This window comes from Rhincodon typus, chromosome 11, assembly GCF_021869965.1.
Source record: "Rhincodon typus isolate 14 chromosome 11, sRhiTyp1.1, whole genome shotgun sequence".
Taxonomy (NCBI): Eukaryota; Metazoa; Chordata; class Chondrichthyes; order Orectolobiformes; family Rhincodontidae; genus Rhincodon; species Rhincodon typus.
Window position 1 is genome coordinate 63,416,107 of NC_063342.1, and position 21,589 is coordinate 63,437,695.

Below are 21,589 nucleotides of genomic sequence, written 5' to 3' on the forward strand. Positions count from 1 at the left end.
AGGGGAGGTGATCAGCGTATCATAAGGCTTAGTGTGATGGTTGGAAAAGGACAAAGACAATACAGAGTACGAATAATTAACCAGGGGAGAGCTGACTTCAATGGGCAACAACAGAAATGGGCCTGGAAGAGGGTTGACATGAAAAACATATAGTTAACAAGATGATTTGGTACAGGCCAGGTATATTCTTTTAAAAAAGGAAAGGCAGAACAACAAACCAAGAGTTCCCTGGATGAAAAGTGAGAGAGATTAACATAAAGAAAGTGTACTATGACACGTGTCAAGTCGAAATACATTTGAGAACTAGGCTGAATATCAGGTTAGAAGGGAGTTGTAAAAGCAAATAAGTGTCCCAGAGAGGGCTTATAGAAAAAGACAAGCAGATAATTTGATTTGAATTTTTTTTAAGAAGCAACCAAGAGGATTGATGACGGCAGAGCAGTGGATGTGATCCACACGGACTTCAGTAAGGCATTTGACAAGGTTCCTCACGGTAGACTGTTTAGCAAGGTTAGATCACACAGAATACATCGAACTAACCATTTGGATACAGAACTAGCTCAAAGGTAGAAGACAGAGGTTAGTGATGGAGGGTTACTTTTCAGACTGGAGGCCTATGACCAGCGGTGTGCCACAGGGATCGGTGCTGGGTCCACTGCTTTTCGTCATTTACATAATGACTCGGATGTGAACACAGGAGGTATGGTTCATAAGTTTGCACATGACACTAAAATTGGAGGCGTAGTGGACAATGAGGAAGATTGCCTTAGAGTACAATGGAATCTTGATCAGATGGGTCAATGGGACGAGGAGTGGCAGATGGGGTTTAATTTAGATAAATGTCAGGTGCTGCATTTTGTAAAGGCAAATCACAGAATGATTTATACAATTAAAGGTAAGGTCCTGCAGAGTGTTGCTGAACAGAGAGACCTTGGAGTGCAGGTTCATAGTTCCTTGAAAGTGGAGTTGCAGGTAGATAGGATAGTGAAGGTGGCATTTGGTATGCTTGCCTTTATTGATCAGTGCGTTGAGTATAGGAGGTGGGAAGCCATATTGCAGCTGTACAGGTCCTTGGTTAGGCCACTTTTGGAATACGACATTCAATTCTGGTCTCTTTGCTATAGGAAGGATGTTGCTTACCTTGAAAGGGTTCAGAAAAGATTTACAAGGATGTTGTCAAGGTTGAAGGGTTTGAGCTATAGGGAGAGGCTGAATAGGCTGTGGCTATTTTCCCTGGAGTGTCAGAGGTTGAGGGGTGACCTTATAAATGTTTATAAAATCATGAGGGGCATGGATAGGGTAAATAGACAAAAAGTCTTTTCCCTGGAGAGAGGGAGTAGGTTTAAGGTGAGAGGGAAAAGATTTAAAAGGGACCTAAGGGGCAACTTTTTCACAGAGGGTGGGGCATGTATGGAATGAGCTGCCAGAGAAAGAGGAGGAGGCTGGTACGATTACAACATTTAAAAGGCACCTGGATGGATGTATGAATTGAAGGATATGGACCAAATGCTGGCAAATGGGACTAGACTAATCTAGGATATCTGGTCGGCATGGATAAGTTGGACTGAAGGCTCTGTTTCTGTGCTGTACGGCTCTATGACTCTATAACAAAAAGTATTCCTAAGGGTTCCATAGGTACAAGAAAACAGTAGAAAGGTGGTAAAATGAGGTATCAGATTTGGGACAGAAAAAAAAGGAATATGCACATGGAGAGAGGGGACATGTTTTACGTGTGAAATGAATACTTTTCATCTGTCTTTGATCATGAAGGAAATGCTTCCCAGGCCATTGGTGACAGAGGAAGAAACATAGCTACTAAGAGGACTTAAAATTGATAAAAGGGTGGTACTGGATGGGTGGTTGGTACTTAAAAGTTAATAAGGTACCTAGACTGGATGAAACCCATCCAAGAATATTGAAGGAAGTGATGGTGGAAATTTCAGAGATGCTGATAATAATCTTTTAACCTTCCTTCCATTCGGGTGGTACCAGAGGACTGGAAAATAGCATATGGTAAAAACAAAGATCAGCCAGTTTAAGAAACTGGAGAAATTTCTTGAAAGTTATTTGAGATAGAATTGATAGTCACATGAAATCAATTAAGAGCAACCAGCACAGATCTCAAAGAAAAAGAATGTTCAAATAGCTTGGAGTTTTTTTGAAAAGCCATAAACTGTAGAAGTAGAGATAGTAGGAACTGCAGATGCTGGTGAATCCGAGACAACAAGGTGCAGGGCTGGATGAACACAGCAGGTCAAGCAGCATCATAGGAGCAGAGAGGCTGACGTTTCCGGCCTAGACCCTTCATCAGAAAAGGGGGAGGGGAAGGGGGTTCTGAAATAAATAGGGATAGAGTGGGAGGCGGATAGAAGATGGATAGAGGAGAGGATAGTTGGCACGTTGTGTCACCTCTGCCATGTAATGAAATCATGGCTGATCTAAAAATGCTCAACCTCACTTTGCCACCTTTTCCGTAACCCTTAATTCGCTTGCGGATTATAAAATTGTCCATCTCAGCGTTCCTCCTCATCGCTTTAGGGAGGTAACAGAGAGTGTTGATGATGGTAATACTGTTGATGTCATGCACAGGGACTTTCCAGAAGGCACTTGAAGTGCCACATGACAAATTTATAAGATAAGTTTATTTTATGAAATAAATGGGACAGTAGCACCATGGATACTAAAGAGGCTGGTAGAAGGTTTGTAGTGGACATCCCCACTGATTGAGTTTAGGATCTGTACTTTTCCAGATATATATTTTAATTGTCTAGATCTTGGTGTGCTTGGGTCAATTTCTAAGTTTAGAGATGATGCAAAACTTGGAAACAAACTTGTGAGGAAGACTGTAAAACTGACAGGCCACAGACAGGTTGGAGGAGCAGATGCATAGATGGCAGATGAAGTTCAGAAGCATGAGATGATACATCTCAGTGAAAATAAAATGGAGATAAAGCAAAAAATAAATGGCCAAAAGGCCATATCCGAAAGGGTGTGCAAGAGCAGAAAATACCAGAGTACGTATATGCACAAGCCATTAAAGGTGACAGGGCAGGTAGAGTGAGCTGTTAATAAAGCATATAGTGTCTTGTACTCTAAGCAGCTATTAATAAAGTCTAAGTGTCGGGAGGTTCTGCTGAACCTAAATAAAACACGAGTTCTGGGCACCACATTTTTGGAAGGATATCAAATGAATTGGAGAGAGAGCGCAGAAAAACTTTTACAAGAATGGTTCTAGGGATGAGATACTTCAGTTATGAAGAATCATTTGATAAGTGGGAACTGTTTTCTTTGGACAAATTTGAAAAAAAATGGTGAGGGAGCTGGGCAGAATAGATAGGGAGGAAATCCTTCCTTTCATAAAAAGATAAATAATGAGAGAGTACAAATAAAAGGTAATTTTCAAAAGGAATATTTTTTGCTAAGGGTCTGGAACAGCCTAGAAATGTGGTGGAGGCAGATTCAATTATGACATTCAAGACAGCATTAGATGATTGTTTAACGGAATCAATATGTATGGGGAAAAGGCAGGAGAATGGCAGCAAGTCCTAATACTCATTCACAGATTTGGTGAACATAATGGTCCAAATAGCTTCCTTCTGCACTGTAACAATTCTGTGATTAATGCCATGTCTACATTAATCTTTAAACAATATGTTGGGAAACACTGCCAATTTAGAATTATTGATTGACGTTTAAAATAAATCTACTTAAAAGAATTTGCAAGGAAATGTAAACAAATTAATTTAAAGGAAGTCTAATTTATTAATATTTAAATGATACAAGAAATTTGTAAGTTACATTTAGCCTGGAAGAACAACTTTATACAACTTGAAAACTAATCACGTACTTAAGCATTTATTGTATTCCAAGCTGGCATGATAAAGTAAAGCAGCAGTTCAGTGATATGTCCCAAACTCTCAATTGTTATGAAGAGAGATATACACAATCCAGACCTAGCAGCAAAGCAAATATCAATCATTTTAGCAGCTTCAAGGGCCCCTGTATTCTGTTACAGTTTGTGACTACTGGAAAAATGTAGCCTGACAATTTATAGAACCTTTGCCACCTATGATTAAAATGGGAGGCTATTATTCCCAATCATAACGTTACAAGGCATAAACTTCAAGATGTTCAATAAATGTCAGTTTAAAACAGGGCAACAGATGAGAGTTTATGGGTAATGAACATATGAAATTTCGGTCCGGGTGGCACTGGGGAAAATAGATTTATGAAAAACTTTTCTTTTCACCATTTAATCAGCATCCAGAATCAGTACTGATACAGAAATCTTGAATTTGTTTCACAAAAATATAAACAACCAAGAAAAATTATAAACATGTCTAAATTGCCAGACTGCTAGGTGTGATTAGTGCTTTTGGCAAATATGAAATGACAGACATTTGTACAATTTTCATTGTCTATGAATTTTTAAAAAGCTATTTCTTATTCAAACACTAATCCTGCAAAATCCAATAAAATCAGGTGGCTATTACTAACAATATTTATGAGATAAATGTAAGGAATATGGAATGATTGTTTATCAATATATGCTTTTTTTTTATAAAAGACTTTGGTTTCTTGTGCTCATAACAATGTGAAGCACGTAATAGGTCTAGTTCTGAATTATTAAACAATTAGCAAACAATCTGGATTATGTTTAATCTAGTCTGATTATATGTTTTACACATTAAACTTTTAAAGTATATGTTCACCTAGTTCATGTTAGGAAATCCTAAATAATTTAGTATAGTTGAATTCTGTCTATAACTAGCTTGCAAAGCTTTCTTCAGTACTTTATTACACGATGAAGTTTCAAAACCAAACCGTGAAATCCAAGGCCTGCATCCGAATTTTAATTCCACCAGGCAGATTTTTCCATGTTCGACTATAAACCACTGGCACACCTGCATGACCATTTGTAGGTATAAATGGAGAAAATATAAATCCTTAATCACTGGTACACCTGTATGACTAGTGGGTATAAATGGAGAATATATAAATCTTGGTACTGGAAATCTAACTTTGCTAGTCCGCCTGCTTTGATCGAAAAGAAGTAAATTACTCCAGATTACAGAGAAAACATACAGCAAGGCACTTTTTTTTCTCCAAGAATTATTCCTACAAACTTATCTTCTCAGACAAAAGTGAGTGAAGAGAATGAGGTTCATGCCAGTCATGCTGGTTGTGTGTTGGGGAAAGTAATAGAGTGCAGCACAATCTTCAATTCAACCATCCGCTTGTAACAATTCTTCAATTTCCTTATCCCAGTTTTCATCTGTTTTTTCTCCCTCAACCACCACCTCATAATCTTGAAGTTCTTGCTGTAGTTCATCTTCCCAGTTAGCAGATGCTGTTGGAGAAAGTTTAAGCAGGTTTATTTTTGCTTTCCTTCGTTTGACCAAATGATGCATTTACATTTATATACACAAATGTAGAAAACAGGAGCAGAAACAGGCCATTTGGCCCTTTAAAATTGCTCTACCATTCAATATTGCCTTGGCTGATCACTCAACTCAATTCCTACTTTCTTCCCATACCCTTTGATATCCTTAGTCCCAACAACTATGTCCAACTCCTTCTTGAACACATTCCAGGTTTTGGTTTTAACCACTTTCTTTGGCAGAGGATTCCATTAGCTCATCACTTTCTGGGTAAAGAAATTTCTCATCTCAGTCCTAAATAGTTTACCCCATATGCTTAGATGGTGACCCCTCATTCTGAACTCCCTGCTCTTCAGGAACATCTTTCCTGAATTTACTCTGTCTAACCTGGTTAAACTTTTATAGGACTCTATAAGACTCCCGCACCACCTCCCCCTCCCCCCACCCCCGACCTTATTCTTTCAAACTCCAGCAAATACAGTCCTAAACGATTCGGTCTCTCTTCATGTCATCTCAGGAAATTGGTCTGTACATGATTCTTTCCAGTTCTGGGCTTCAATGTAGGCTCAGTGTGATCATGTATTTTAGTAGAAGACATCTTGTTTGAAAAAAAATGTTGTAATACTATACAAATAAGCATTACTTGCAAATAAAAATCACATATAATCCATTAAATGAGAAAGAATTTGCAGATACAGCATAATCAAATTGAGTGTTTCACTGCATTGTCAATCCAATCTCAAGGTTCAGTTTGCTTTTTGCTGGGAGAAATTTAGAATATAGATTTGACGTATATACTGATAATGTGAGGCTATATTTTGTATTCTAACCTATTAAGATGTGAAATTGTCAAGCAGATAACAGACACTTTAAATCTTTTTGAAATTTATGCAACATTCAATATTCATGATTATTGCATCAAAAACATTTATAAGTCATCAAATATATTTATTTCAAAAAGAAATCTGTTCACTATGACGATAGCGAAACTGGCCAGGTTTTCTATGTCATATCACTGCAGAAATGATCTCAGTGAAAATATCAAACAAGGAAAGGATTGTGCTCAGCTGTGATAATCTTTGTAAATGTACTCCAGTGATCAGTCAATATTTTTTAAGAAGGTGACCGGTAGTGCTGAAGCAGGGAAATACAGCCAAAGGGAGGAAAAAAAAAACCCAGGGTAGTTTTGAGGATGAACTATACATCTATATAGGACTTGCTAAGGCTGACACATCCTGCAGTTAGTTAGGTGACTGACTCCATTCAGTGCTGCTCTTCTGCTGGCTATTGGAATTGAGTGATGATAAAGGTCTAGCAACAGGTGAATTCACTCTTGAATGAGTCTGTCAGAATGTAAAAGTAGTACCTAAAAACAAACAAATAAAAATAAACTGTCCCTCAAGAAATTCTCAAAGACAAAAAAATTGTGCACTGCAGTGATCTGGTATTGATATATTCTAAACACAGGCCAGACATCCCATATGACGTGGTTGCCTTTAGGAACTCATTGCTGACTTCTGACATGCCATACGTTGACATTTTATTTAGTTTTGCCACAGAGATTCTTTTTTAACAATATGCCTTGTATTTACAAGAGTGAAAGAAGCACTGCATTTAAGTAACATGTCCATAGCAATGTTCCCTCTAAGCTGCACAGCCATTCCAACATTCCGTGCTTGGTAATAGGTGTGCTAACATGGACTACAGCATTGACTTCTGGTGCTGGATGTCACTGCTGTGCACAAACCTCAGAGGTTTATGCAGAAGAAAAAGAAATTAGAGGGAATGCCCAGGATGTCCCAAAGTGCTTGATAGCCAACGATGTGTTTTGTGAAGTTGAACTGACTCAACACAGTAATGATTTTATTGTGCTTGAGCTAACTCTTTCTCATACTTCTCTGTATACAATGTCAAATTTGAGTCCAACTAATTGGTCCCTGTATCACATTTTCCAATATATACATGTTTTTATGTGTGCACATTAGCTTCAGTGTTTTGAGAAGTGTAGTCACTGTTGTAATGTAAGAAATGCAGAAGCTAACACGCACACGTAAAAACATGTATATATTGGAAAATGTGACAAAGGGACCAATTGGTTGGACTGAAATTTCACATTCTACACAGAGAAATAGGAGAAAGAGTTAGCTCGAACACAATAAAATCATTACTTTGTTGAGTCAGTTCAACTAAGGCGCTTCACGCTTGCTTTCATCAGCATTTACTAGATGCAACTGATTTGGGCCATGCCAACTTAGTTTGTTTAATATGAAAGTGCACTCAACTCTCAAGTTTAGTCATGACCATGAGCAGCTGTGGTCCACACACAACAGGCTCTGAAAGTGTGCTATAAGATTCAGAAAGGGAACACTGGCTGATTGTCTCTTTACTACAGAAGAGACATTTAGACCCACCACAGTAATGTGTCAGTTGAGATGAGCTAACTCAGCACTGATCAGGAATAAAATTTTCTGGTGTACACTGCACAGTTGCTTGATTTCCTTCGAGATCATTGTCTTTTTCAATCCAACAAGCATCAATCTAAAATGTGGTCAAAACACGTATTTAAATATTTTCCTCTACGTGGTCACAAATTTTGGCTAAAACTAAAACAGATACCACTGAAATTGAATCAAATTTGATTAACAGTTGTATAGTGAACTGAACTGAAGTCACTACCTAAAACTGTACGCCAAAAAAAAACAAACCAAAATCTTGAGTTTAAAGTTTAATTAATGCCTTAAGCTCAAAGGGAGTGGCAATGCAATTAAAAATGTAATAACTAAAATAGTAAAAATAATTAGTAACTAAAAATAATTAGTAATAAGATAGTCAGAAAATATAGAATGATGACTTAAAAAGTGTTATATTCAGGATTAATGAATTCTTTAGTACAGAGGTGCAGTCAGTATATTTAAACACTGAATTTATAGGTGCTAGAAAATGTATGCATTTCAGATAAAGCCGCATTTAATGTCCTAATTTTGAGGAAGAGAAATAAAACATAGAATATTTAAGCATAAACCTCAGGCAACACTTGGAAGTGTGACTATTATTCCCACCTTCTTTTGCAACATCCTCTTTTTTATCCAACACCAACTGCTCAATTTCTTTCCGCAGATCCTCTTGATTCAGACTGCTTGCATCATATGCATCGCTAATAAACTCTGTGGTACCTGGACTTGTGGAAATTTCCTCTTCCTCCTAAAAAGATCAGAATTTGCGATAAGTTACATCTTACATTATCACGCAAAACTTAAAATATTAATCTAAGAATAATGTATGCCAGTCAAAACAAAAATTACCTCACATGATTTTGCCTGAGTTTGGATAGGAAAAGGTGGTGTTTTTGACCTTGTTGTTTCTGAAAAGTAGAAAAGAAATGAAATTCTGGTTAAGAACAATTAACAATCCTTGATAACTGTAGATCTAAAAGTGTTTATCTTTCCACAGACCATCAGTGTTAAATGTACAGAAATATCTTGCACATAACTCTCTTATCCTTGGCTAAGAATGTGTGTGCAGACAAAGCCTGAAATTAAAAGGTGATACCATGGAGGATACTGCTGCACTGTCATCTTGTAAACAGTTTGCAAACGATGGATAGATTACTTCTGCTAAGTCAATCTCAACCACAAAAGTATAGCTGTTGTTTATATTAGGAGATACTTGATTAGATTTCAGCACTAAAATGTATAATTTGACTCACGTGAAATCCAAGAATGTTCCATTAGCTCCAAGTGACAGTATAGATTGATTCTTGATATTGTCACACCAGCATATTTTTATCACATTAACAACATCGTTAAATAATTCAAGTCAAGTGCTCAGAGTATCTCCACCCATTTTTAAAATCCCAGCAGGTAAGTAGAACAAAGGCACCCAGGTGATGCAAGTCAAAGAAAAATCTACCTGAAGAGCATATGCTGTTGACGCAACTGGCATGCTTCGCAGCCAGCTTCAGACTATTCATTTGTCAGTTAAGACCACCAACTGGGGGAAATTAAGTCAACATAGCCAGAAAATAGAACGACATATGCAAATTTCAACAGTTTGCAGATAAAGTAGCTTATTACAAGTAGAGAAGAGAGCATTCATAAAGTGCACCTCGCTGCTGTGCTGTTAACTCATCATTATTACAATTAGGTAGCTCTTTTTTTTGGGGACTCTCTATCTGGTTGATGCTCTTTAACTGTAAAGCTGAAAACAGAAAGCAGAAAGCTTTTCATTCAGAACATTTAACTCTGAAAAGCTTCGGGCCAGCCGATATCTATATGACAAATTGCATCACAGCATTTGAGACAATCTACAACGTTCTTCATAACCTAAAACATTCTAAAGACAATTAGCAGTATTTACCAAGACTAATGGATCCTTTTAAAAAAAAATTTAAGGATTTGTATTCATATTTTTCTAAAAACTAATCAGTTCTTCCTTGGACCATATTATATCTGTGCAACAAGCTTACTTGAAATTCATCCATTAGATTTTGAGATAAACTGTTTACAGGCAAGCAAACTAAGCAAAAGTAAAAGCGTTATCGACACCTTCTGTGGCAGAGGTAACCAGTTTGGCTGGATTCTACACAAACATATTGTTTACCTGTTAAATGGACATCATTTGGACTGCTATCTTCTCTGTCCTCTTGGTCAACTGTTTGCTGTTGAGCAGCTAGGGCAGTAAGCTGTGCTGATTGTTTGATAAGTGACACCCTGTAGAAATAATTCCTCCAGAATACTTCTTCCTTCACACTGGACAGGGAACAGGAGATCAACACTCATTGAGCTAATGTATTTTTATACAGATTTAGTATCTGTAAACAAAACATTGCATAGTAAAGAGTAGAATACAATACACAGAATTGAGTCAAAATTGAGCTGGACAACTGAATCTTTTACCCCTAACTCCATCTGATTACACCATAAGAATTTTGAAATAAAAATAGATTGTGTGGAGAAACACCTTGCTCAATTTATTAATATTACAATTATTTTGTTCAGTATGAAAATACATTGCAATTTCACATTTCATAATTCCTCAAAACATTGAGGCATTCCTGCAATTCTATCAAATGTTTCCATAAAATGTTCCAAAACTGGAACTACAACTGTTCAGAGTGGGAAGGAATCACTTACTCCTACTTTGTAATGACTGAGAAAGTCTTTAAGGCTGCGAATCAAAAAATCTTTATTAGCATTGGGATTGGAAGACAGGGGAGAGAGAACTTGCCTTTATGCAACATTTTCAAAATGCTTCACAGCCTATTAACTACTGTTGATATGTAGTCACAGTTATAATAGAGAATTACGGGAGCCAATGTACTATAGAAATATCCCACTAACCACAATCAGGTGAGTAAGCAAATAGTTTATTTTTGTGATGTCGACTGAAGCATAAATTGATCTTAAGTTGGGGGGAGGAAAGAAGTACAACTTTGCACCTCCAGCAATGCAGTACTACTTTAAAATTATACAGAACTGTCATCTTAGATTAAGCACCCGAGTCACTGGAGCAGAGTTCGAATTTATTGAAGTTGATACTGACAGTGATTGTGTTGCATGTTGCACTCAAAATGGTAACTGTTTTTCTCCACGCAAGTTGTTAGATCTACTGAGTTTTTGCAGCACATTCTGTCTTTTTTTTTATCTCCAGCATCCACAGAACTTTGCTTATAATATACTTTTAAAAAGTCACCTACCCTCAGGGGTAGGATTCTTGCCTCTGAATCAACAGATTGGTCGCTCAAGACTTGCGTAGCAGACTTTAGTATATAACCTCAGTTGACACTTCGTTGCAGTGCTGAGGGGTTTCTACTCTAATTGGAAATGTCTCTTGTACGATTAAATTATTTCAGCACAATCTGATTAACGAACTGCAATGTTCACAAAGAACATTTTTGTTACTATGTTGAGACATTGCTTTGTGGAATTAAAAAGCACGAACAGTAGACATTTAATTGAAAAGAATAGAATTAGAGTCTAAATGACTTCTAAAAAATACATTTAGATATCAAACAAACTAGATACTTCTACACTGTCTGAATGTTTAAACCGATGAGGCATGGTCAAAGTTTCTATTGTAACTGTCTTGATACTCATACACTTGCTTTCTGTACTGATTTGACTACGCTTTCCATTCTTTACATACAGCCTAGATGAAACACATGTCCAGCCATCCTGGCTGTATCACATACAACACTGCTATAGAATTGGCCTTATTTGTTTACTTCTAATAGTGCCAGTGTGCCATTTTCTATTTGGAAATCTAAACAGTAGCAATGGAAACACCCAGTCACTTCTATGCAACTATGCAACAGACAAAATGGAGCAACATAGATGGGAAAAGTGCTGAGTGCTCCATTTCAGTAAACATGTTACATTCAAAGGAACACGTTCATTTAACATATAACTGAACAAGTTAATTCAATAAATTTTTTATCAGTTGATTTGCCATTCCAATAATTTTGAAAGCATACAAAATTGTGAAATTTATAACTTACAACTTTGGAACAAGATCAAAGCGCATTCTGTTAAGAAGTTCATCTTCCTGGAGCATGACTACAGCAACAGGGTACATCTGATCAAAATCAAAATTAAACTGGACTCCTGCTGGTGGATCTCGCAAAAAATTTCTCCTCTCCTGAAAGCACAAAGAATTTCAGTTTAACTTCAGACAGAACTTACAAAGCATTGATTGATGTAGAATATATGTTAAGTAGGACAGTATCTATTCATACAGGATGGAGCTGGAGAACACTGGTCAGGTGATAAAGGAGTACTTCACATAGAAGTAAGAAAAATGTAGGTACAGAATCTGGAAAGAGGGACTGTGAAGTTCTTCAGCTGATAGAGTGAGGTGGTATTGGATTCGATGAGCTTTAAAATCCCTAGGTCTGGATGTGTTGTGTTCGATGCTGCTGGGAAATGAGGAAGGAAGTTATAGGGGCTCTGACCCAAATTTTTAATCCCTCTTTGGCCAGAGGACTAGACGAAAGCTAATGTGGTCCTACTTTTCAAGAACGGTGGTGGAGCTAAACCAGATATAGACACTGAATCTCACATCAGTTTTAGGGTAGCTACTGGAGAAAATTTTGAAGCATAAATTAAATCTTCACTTGGAGAGACAAGGTTTGATCATGGATAGTCAGCACGGCTTTATCAGAGGGAAGTCATGCCTAACAAATTTAATTGAATTTTGAGAGCTAGTGACTAGGTGAAGGGTGGTGCAATTGATGAAGTTTATGTGGATTTCAGCAAAGGTTTGATAAGGTCCCACATGGGAAACTGATAAAGAGGTAAAAACATGTAGGATCCAGGATAACATGGTAAGTTGGATTCAAAATTAGCTTGCTTAGTGGTAGGAGATAGAGGATTGTGGTAGAAGGTTGTTCATGTGACTGGTGGTGTCCAGTAAAGTACCACAGGGATCAGTGCTGAGTCCCTTATGTTGGTGATACATATAAATGATACAGAAGAAACTCCAGGAGGTGGAGGATAATAAGTATGTTTGCCGATGCCACAAAGATTGATCAGGTAGTTGACAGTGAGGAAGACGGTATCAGGTCACAGGAGAATATAAATGGATTGGTCTGATGGGCAGATCAGTGGCAGATGGAATTTAACCCTGAAAAACTTGAGGTTACTACTTTCAAAGTGAGTAGTCAATGAACACTAAGAAGCTCAGAGGAACAGAGGAATTTTGGGACGCTTGTCGACAGATACCTGTAGGCAGTGGGACAGGTTAATAGGGTGGTAAAGGCAGCATATGGGACTCGTGCTTTTATAAGTTGCAGCACAGATTATAAAAGAGCAGGGAGATTATGTTAGACCTGTACAAAAATTTGGTTAGACCACAGCTGGAGTATTGTGTGCAATTCTGGTGACCACACCACAAGGAGGATGTGATAGCACTGGAAGAGATGCAGTAGAGCTTCACCAGGATGTTCTGTAGGATAGAGAATTTTAGACAAAGAGTCATACAGCATGGAAACAACCTTTTGGTCCAACTCGTCCATGCTGACCAGATATCCTACATTGAAATGGTCCCATTTGCCAGCATTTGGCCCATATCCCTCTAACCCCTTCTTATTCATGTACCCAACCAGATGCCTTTTAAATGTCATTGTATCCACATCTGGCAGATTGTTCCATACATGCACCACCCTCTGTGTGAAAAAGTTGCCCCTCAGGTCCCTTTTAAAACTTTTCCCTCTCAGCTTAAACCTATGACCTCTACGTGTGGAGTCCCCTACCCTGGGAAAAAGACCTTGGCTATTCACCCTATCTATGCCCCTCATGATTCTACAAGGTCACCTCTCAACCTCTGACTCTCCAGTGAAAAAAGCCCCAGCCTATTCAGCCTCTCCCTTTAGCTGAAACCCTCCAATCCCAGCAACATCCTTCCAAATCTTTTCTGAACCCTTACAAGTTTAACATATTTCCTATAGCAGGATGACCAGAATTGAATGCAATATTCTAAAAGTGGCCTCACCAAAGTCTTATACAGCCGCAACATGACATTCCAACTCCTACACTTAATACAGTGACCAATGAAAGCAAGCGTGCCAAATGCCTTCTTCACCACCCTGTCTACCTGTGACTCCACTTTCAAGGAACTGAGCACCTGCATCCCTGGGTCTCTTTGTTCGGTGACACTCCCAAGGGCCAAAGTATTAATTGTATAAGTCCCGCCTCGTTTGCCTTACCAAAATGCAACACCTCACAATTATCTAAAGTAAACTCCATCTACAATGCCTCAGCCCAAGAGCCCATCTAATCAAGATCCCAGTGTGATCGGAGATAACCTTCTTCACTGTCCACTATACCACCAATTTTCGTGTCACCCACAGACTTGCCTATTCCTCCTATATTCACATCCAAATCATTTATAAGGTTTTGGAGTAGATCTGTAGCTCAGGTTGTGGGTGTTGAGATTGGTTGGCTCGCTGAGCTGGTTTGTTGTTTTGCAGATATTTCGTTACCATGCTTGGTAACATCCTCAGTGCACCCTCCGATGAAGCATCGGTGTGTTTTCTTGCCTGGTTTTTAAACTCTGGGGACCGTTGAGATGGATTGCGTCACTTCTGGTTTTCCTTCGTAGTGGAATGTATATGGGGTCGAGTTCAATGTGTTTATTAATAGCATGCTTCGTGGAGTGCCATGCTTCCAGGAATTCTGGTGCTTGTCTCTGCCTAGCCTGTCCCAGTCGAAGTGGTGGTTCTCCTTGTCCATGAGTGTATTAGTGGATAAGAAACCTCAACAACAGGAAACTGACAGACATGGAAAAAGCCGTTCTCACCTGAGGACTGAACTACAACTACAGGGACGCCAACAAAACGGAATTCCTAGCTACACTGGAAGCCACACGCAAGACCAACAATATCAACGAAGCAACACAACAAACCATAAGACAGACAGTGGTCCTGACACTAACCAGAAGGAGTGAAGTCAACACCCGGGAAAGACAAGCCCTGGACAGATTAAAGAAAGACAAGAACATCACAATGCTACCTGCAGACAAAGGGCGCATGACAGTGATAATGAATAAAAGGGACTACATCTCCAAGGCACAAGCACTGCTCGCCGACGAGAACACATACCGGCCAGTACAGACTGACCCGACACCACAACTAGGCAACAAAATCCTCTACACGCTACAAAGACTTAAACAAACAGGACAGATCAACTAAACATGCTTCTTAAAAATGAAACCAGAAGGAACCAACGCACCCCGATTCTACGGCCTCCCTAAAGTGCACAAGCTGGAAGTCCCCCTCAGATCCATAGTCTCCCTACCAGGCACTCCATCGCACAGATTAGCCAAAGAATTACAAAGATGATTCAGGCACCTAGTCAACAAGTCACCCCACTCTATCCACTCAGCCCAAGAATTCCTCAACTCCAAAGACATAAAGATAGAGGATGAAGGGACCATGATATCGTTTGATGTCACTGCCCTATTCACATCAATAGACATACCACTAGCTAGGGAAACAATGACAACACTACTTGAGCAAGAACACGACCCCAGTGAAACCATCTCCAATGACAACATGCTCAAACTATTGGAGCTATGCCTGACCACCCACTTCACCTTCAACGGCCAAACATATCAGCAAATCAACGGGACACCCATGGGATCACCTATCTCCGGACTCATAGCAGAAGCAGTGACGCAAAGACTGGAAAGGACGGCCCTTTCGCAAATCCAACCTAAATTGTGGATACGCTACGTAGACAACACTTTTGTCATCATTAAACGGACCAAATTAGAAGAGACACACAAACTTATAAACAACACCCTCAGCAGAATAAGATGCACCAGAGAGAAGAACAACAAACAGCTCCCATTCCTGCACGTCAGGTAGAGCGCAAGACAAATGGGGAACTGCAAACGAAAGTACACCATAAAGCCACACACACAGACCAGGTACTGAACCATCCCAGCACACACAAATGAAACTGCGTGCGAACACTATTTAAAAGGGCAACAACACACTGCAGCAACACGGAACTACGCCAAGAGGAAGGAGAATACCACTTCCAAGTGTTCAAGGATAATGGATATCCAAAGAACTGGGTCAGAAGATGCCTACAAGAACAGCATCAGAAAGGATTCTACAGGCCCTGACACACTCATCGCACTACCCTACATCAGGAACACGTCGGAACTCACCACAAGACTCCTATGACTGCTGGGCATCAGAGTGGCACACAAGCCCATGTCAACCCTACGACAACTGCTCACTCAAACTAAAGACCCACTCCCTGCCACGGACAGGACCAATGTCATCTACAAAATCCCCTGCAGAGATTGTGAGAAACACTACATCGGACAAACAGGAAGGAAACTAACAAGAGTACATGAACACCAACTGGCTATAAAAAGACACGACCAATACTCACTCATCTCAATCCACATGGACAAGGAGAACCACGACTTCGACTGGGACAACACCAAGATCCTGGGACAGGCTAGGCAGAGACAAGCACGAGAATTCCTGGAAGCATGGCACTCTACGAAGCATGCTATTAATAAACACATTGAACTCGACCCCATATACATTCCACTACAAAGGAAAACCAGAGGGGAGGCAATCCATCTCAATGGACCCCAGAGTTTAAAAACCAGGCGAGAAAACACACCGACGCTTCATTGGAGGCTGCACCGAGGGTGTTACCAAGCATGGTAACGAAACGTTTACAAAACAACAAACCAGCTCGGCGAGCCAACCAATCTTAACCAAATCATTTATATAAATGACAAAAAGCATTTGGCCCAGCACCAATCCGTGCAGCACAGGCCTCCAGTTTGAAAAACAGCCCTCTACTTATGTGAATAGAAACTGGATAAGCTCAGTTTGCTTTCTTTTAAAAAGAAAAGGCTGCGAGGCGACCTAATTAGATATGTAAGATTATGACCGGCATGAACAGAGTGAATAGCAAGCAGCGATTCCCTTTACCTGAAGAGTCAATAATAAGTGGGCAAATTTTAAGGTGAAAGGCAAGAGATTGAGGGATTTTTGGAAACCAATTTTCACCCAGAGGGTGGTGAGAATCTGGAATGGACTGCTTGGGAGGGTAGTTGAGAGGGGAAACCTCAACTTTTTTTTTTTTAAGATGTTAGTTGGATGAGCACTGGAAATGTCATCACATTCAAGGCTACTGGCAAAATGCGGGCATGTGGGACTAGTGTAAATTTAGGGTAGTTTTGATGGGCTGAAGGGCCTCTTCTATACTATACAATTCTATGGTTGCTATACCCGAAACATAAAACTGTGAAACAAGTTAAATAAAATCCTTGCTGCTGGTTTCAGAATGGACAGAAACAATTCATATTCATTTTCCTATGTTTGATAAGAATACAGAATTCATTTTACATTTTGGATGCTCATCAGGAATCTAGCAACAAAAACATGAAAGGACAAAGAAGCATAAAGCAAAGTTGCAGGAAGGGAGTGGTCATTTTATGTAAGGAATGAAATCGCAGGTTGAAAGATTCTTGCCTCTTACCATCTAGGGATTGTAAAGTGGCAACGTGTTCTGAAATATACAAAACACCCAGCGGCCTAACAAAATTAAAAGCCAAAAAAATTATTTTTCCAATTTCCTTCATCAGTTCATGGGCTCACTGTCCTATGGACATGTAAGTCCTCAGGGAGGGACAGCCTGTATTTCATTGTCAATGTTGCAATTCAATCATATCCCTTATTTTACATGAACTTACAACTTTATCACTTCAAGGAGAGTATGCGACCGGCAAGCTATGGCTTAAATCACTTAATGCCACGGCTCTAGTCGATGAACATGCTATTATGTTTGTTTTTATGTCAGAAGTGAGTGTTTGGCTATCACTATGATGACTGCAACAAAAGCAGCAACATTTGGAGCAAATTAACAGTGCAAACTTGACGCTAGATGTTGTGATTTATGGTAGATCACTGATCTCACCATTACTAGGTAAGTCTGGGCCATTTGGATACAAATTTTAGGCTGGGAGTTTGTCATTCTCATATTTTAACATTAAAGCTTAATCTTTAAATGATACTTTAGTTCCAGTCACTGCCAAACTTTTGCACAATACCAAAATAAAATCAGTTTAAAATATTAAATAGAAAAGCAGACATACTGCTGATAAAGCTAAGATTTGTTGCTGAATAGTTTCTTCTTCACTATATCCAACCCAAGGAGGTACTGCTGCATCTGAAAAAAAAAATGGTTTACAAAGAAAACTTTTATCCTTTAATAAAAAGTATACCACCCCAGTCCCAAGATACTGATGTGGAGTTAATGTTGTACATTCCACTCTCAATAACATTTTAGTTTGCAAAGTGTAAGCATTTTAGGCTGCACTGGAGTACAACTTAGCATTGTACAATACAAACAATGTAGAACAGTGTTACCAAACTGCAGGACCAACTACTCCCTTTCCCGGCACGAGCACTACCAAAGTGTATAACCATTTCTCCTCCTCCCCTACAACTGAAATGCAACTACATACTGGATATCTATCTCCAACTATTACACCTTACATAAAATCTCGTATAATCTGGTCCCCAAACTAACACAGAAGTATAATATTATGTAAACAAATGTCCGATTTAATAATCATAAATCAGTATACATGGTCTCATGCTTTGTGTTAAATGGCTAACACCCCTATTGTTTACAAAATAGCATGACCTCAAACCTATTGTTAACAGGACGATCTGCTGGTATGTGTTAAAACTTGTTTCTACTTTTACAATTCAGTTTTATTTTAATGCCAATATTTTATATAGGCTTTTCATCCTGGTATGAAATGGAATCTAATTTTCATTTGTGTTGGAAACCCTGTCCGTATGGCTAATTGTAAATGCAACGTAGCAGTAAATATCATAGATAATTAATATAACTACAAAAAGTACATAACGTATAATATGATCTGACTGCAGAAAAGCAACAGACAATGAAAATAAGTTTAATTTTAGCACATATTGATTTTTCCCTCTATGTAAAACCCAAGAATGTAAAGTTGACATTGATCAACTTATCAAATAATAACATCCATCACACAAACTTGGATTTTGGAAAGACCATAGAGAATGGACCATATTAGGTAACACAAGCATTCAAAAGTATACACTCAAATACACAAAAAGAATCTGTACTATAATAAATAGATAGTACCTGCTTTCTTTGTCAGCTTTTCTTGTACAAACTTGTCTTGTTCTTTTTTGAAATCGCCAATAATGGTCTAAAATGTGGAAACAGAATTTGCTTACTCCCATGCTACTTAGGGACAAATTTGGGACTTGAGGACACTTATCAAAAGCTGACGTAAAGTTCATTCCCTGACCACAGAAGTGTACTTTCACAGGCAGAAAACAACTCATATGCTGCAAAACTACCTGCCCAAATACAAATAACTTTTCAAATACTGATATTTTTATTTTCTAAAGTGATAATAATTGACCTTGAGGAACTAGCTTAAATCAATATTAGGTACCACAGACTGATTGAAAAGCAACAATTGAGATTACCCATATCATAAACTCAGTGAAGATTCAGCTATAATCATATGTTTGAATATAGATTCAGCAACAGCCAGGAAACCAGTGTCCAATACAACTTTTATTCTTTCATATATTTTTATGTTAATTTCAATGTTCAATTTTAATCCAGCACTTGTACCATTTTAACAAATTATCCAGATGTTCACAGGAAAGTACATTTGTTATTTGGAAAAATGTTATGAAGTTTCTGCTAACTATTGGCTAGACCATTGAAAAGGTCAAGAAAATACAAATATAAATCAGTTACCATAATCTATAACGCTAATATAAGCATTGACTGTTTGTTGATACCAAGGAACATGTGCAATAGCAGTGATCTCTCTCTCAAAATAACAATTAACCACTTAATTTGATGGTCAATTTTAATGAAATAGTATATCATGCAAGAGAAATAAATTATTAAACAAAATGGAACAGTAGAGCTTTTCTTTTTAAGTTTGAAAAATCAGCTTAATATTGTGCACATGCACTGATGATTACGAACTGCGCATCAGCATGAACAAACATCCTGAAATACGATTCCATCCCACCCAGAAAACTGGCCATGCCTCCAGATCAAAATAACGAAAAAGTAAGGATTCTGGTGTTGACATTAGTAAATGATTCAAAGCTTTCATAATAAAAAAGTTTCTTTCAGCAATTTAAAATCTGATTGCTCACTTGGAGGAGTCAACACATGTAAAAATATCCTTTTTGCTATAACTCCAACTTCTGCAGCATTGAAAAAATGAAATTAAAAACACTCTTATTTAAACGTTAATGTAAAGAAACAATTATCTCCTATAACTCCATCAAATTATGCTGGTTCATGGAATATTTTCCATGTCGTTATGCAAAAGCATTTTACCATTATCCTTCAATTTTCCAATTGTGTCCAAAGTAAAAACTTGACCTTCATGCCTCTAAGAATTGTTGGACATTGTGGGCACATTAATTCTTGCGCCTCTCCTTCCATTTACCATGGCTACAACATATCATCGTAGCTTCAGTATATTACATTTATAATGTTTGTAATGCAATAGTTTTCTGTGGAAACATACACACCTTATCAATCACGCCATCAATATTGCCTTCTTCTACAGACTTTTTAATAGTCTGCGCAGTTTCAACCATGGATTCAGATATCTTTTTGGTAGCAGCAGTTGCAAAACTGAATAGATAATCTGTGCAAGAAAAGTAAAGGTCAGATATTATAATGCAACCCTCTAGAATCCAAACAACCAAAGTTAACATAAAACATGTAATTAGTTCAAAAGCTGTGTAACATTATCTTGATTTCTGTATTTGGCTCAAGACTTTCAAACTTTGCAAGCACTTTAGTCCCTGAAGTCAGCTTTTATTTTCCTGGATGCCTGTGGAATCCACATTTTACAACGGATGCGCTAAATGGAGTACATATCTGTTATGCAAGATATTCTACACAGCAACGTGGTTAAATATTCATGTGATATTACAGCAATTAAGTTATTAATCTAGAAAACTGTATCTATTAAAGAATAAGATTGACACTGACAAAATTTAAGTGCCCCAGATGACGTTGCTTTTAATTGTAGCTGTCAGCTCTCTTATTCAATGGTGCAAACTATTCTTTCTTTCTCCTATTTCAGAAGCCAATGACTCAGAACATCTGTCAGTTAAACCACTGCACTGAAGAAACATTAGATGCTTTTTAATCAGCCAGTTCAAATAGGTTTTGACACACCTTTGGAGCAGGTGGGACTTGGCCCAGACCTTTTGTCCCAGAAGGAGGAACATCACCACTGCACCACAAGCCCCCAAGAATGCAACTCTCATCTTTTTGAAGACCTGCCACATCACTATTAATAGACTAAATAAGTTACAATTAATTAACACAGTCCACCTGGGGCAGTGAGACGATAAGAAAAAAACAAAACAAAACAAAAATGGGGGGGAAACAAGGGAGGAAATGAAGTCAAAATAGTATCGGAGGGGGAGATAATGCATTCCAGACACTGCAGTGTCCACTTCACTCTAAAGGTTTCAAGGGTGCTGGCTAACATCCCATGCTTTCAAAGACACGTGGGCACAGATTTAGCCGCGGAAGAGGGGCAGGCAGTCAGGCAATACAACCCCCTCCATGACCTGCTGATGGTTACCTTAACCTGGCTAAGGAGTGAGCCCATAAGGAGGTCCTCTG

At 38.4% G+C, this 21,589-nt stretch overlaps 2 protein-coding genes across 12 annotated transcripts in view; one reads left to right on the forward strand and one right to left on the reverse strand.

The window, feature by feature from the left end:
- reps2 (RALBP1 associated Eps domain containing 2) overlaps positions 1-21,589 on the forward strand; it is a 362,214-nt gene that overhangs the window by 240,453 nt on the left and 100,172 nt on the right. The window lies entirely within an intron of this gene.
- The window catches only part of LOC109921946 (synapse-associated protein 1), a 19,327-nt gene continuing 1,476 nt past the window's right edge, over positions 3,739-21,589 (reverse strand). The window contains exons 2-9 of the mRNA XM_048602645.1: positions 20,476-20,636; positions 19,046-19,112; positions 18,006-18,079; positions 11,878-12,017; positions 9,981-10,129; positions 8,684-8,742; positions 8,441-8,582; positions 3,739-5,350 (exon numbers count right to left, since the gene is read on the reverse strand). Of these exons, the coding sequence (XP_048458602.1) occupies positions 5,226-5,350; positions 8,441-8,582; positions 8,684-8,742; positions 9,981-10,129; positions 11,878-12,017; positions 18,006-18,079; positions 19,046-19,112; positions 20,476-20,636 (917 nt within the window). The 3' untranslated portion in view covers positions 3,739-5,225. The remainder of the gene's footprint in view (positions 5,351-8,440; positions 8,583-8,683; positions 8,743-9,980; positions 10,130-11,877; positions 12,018-18,005; positions 18,080-19,045; positions 19,113-20,475; positions 20,637-21,589) is intronic.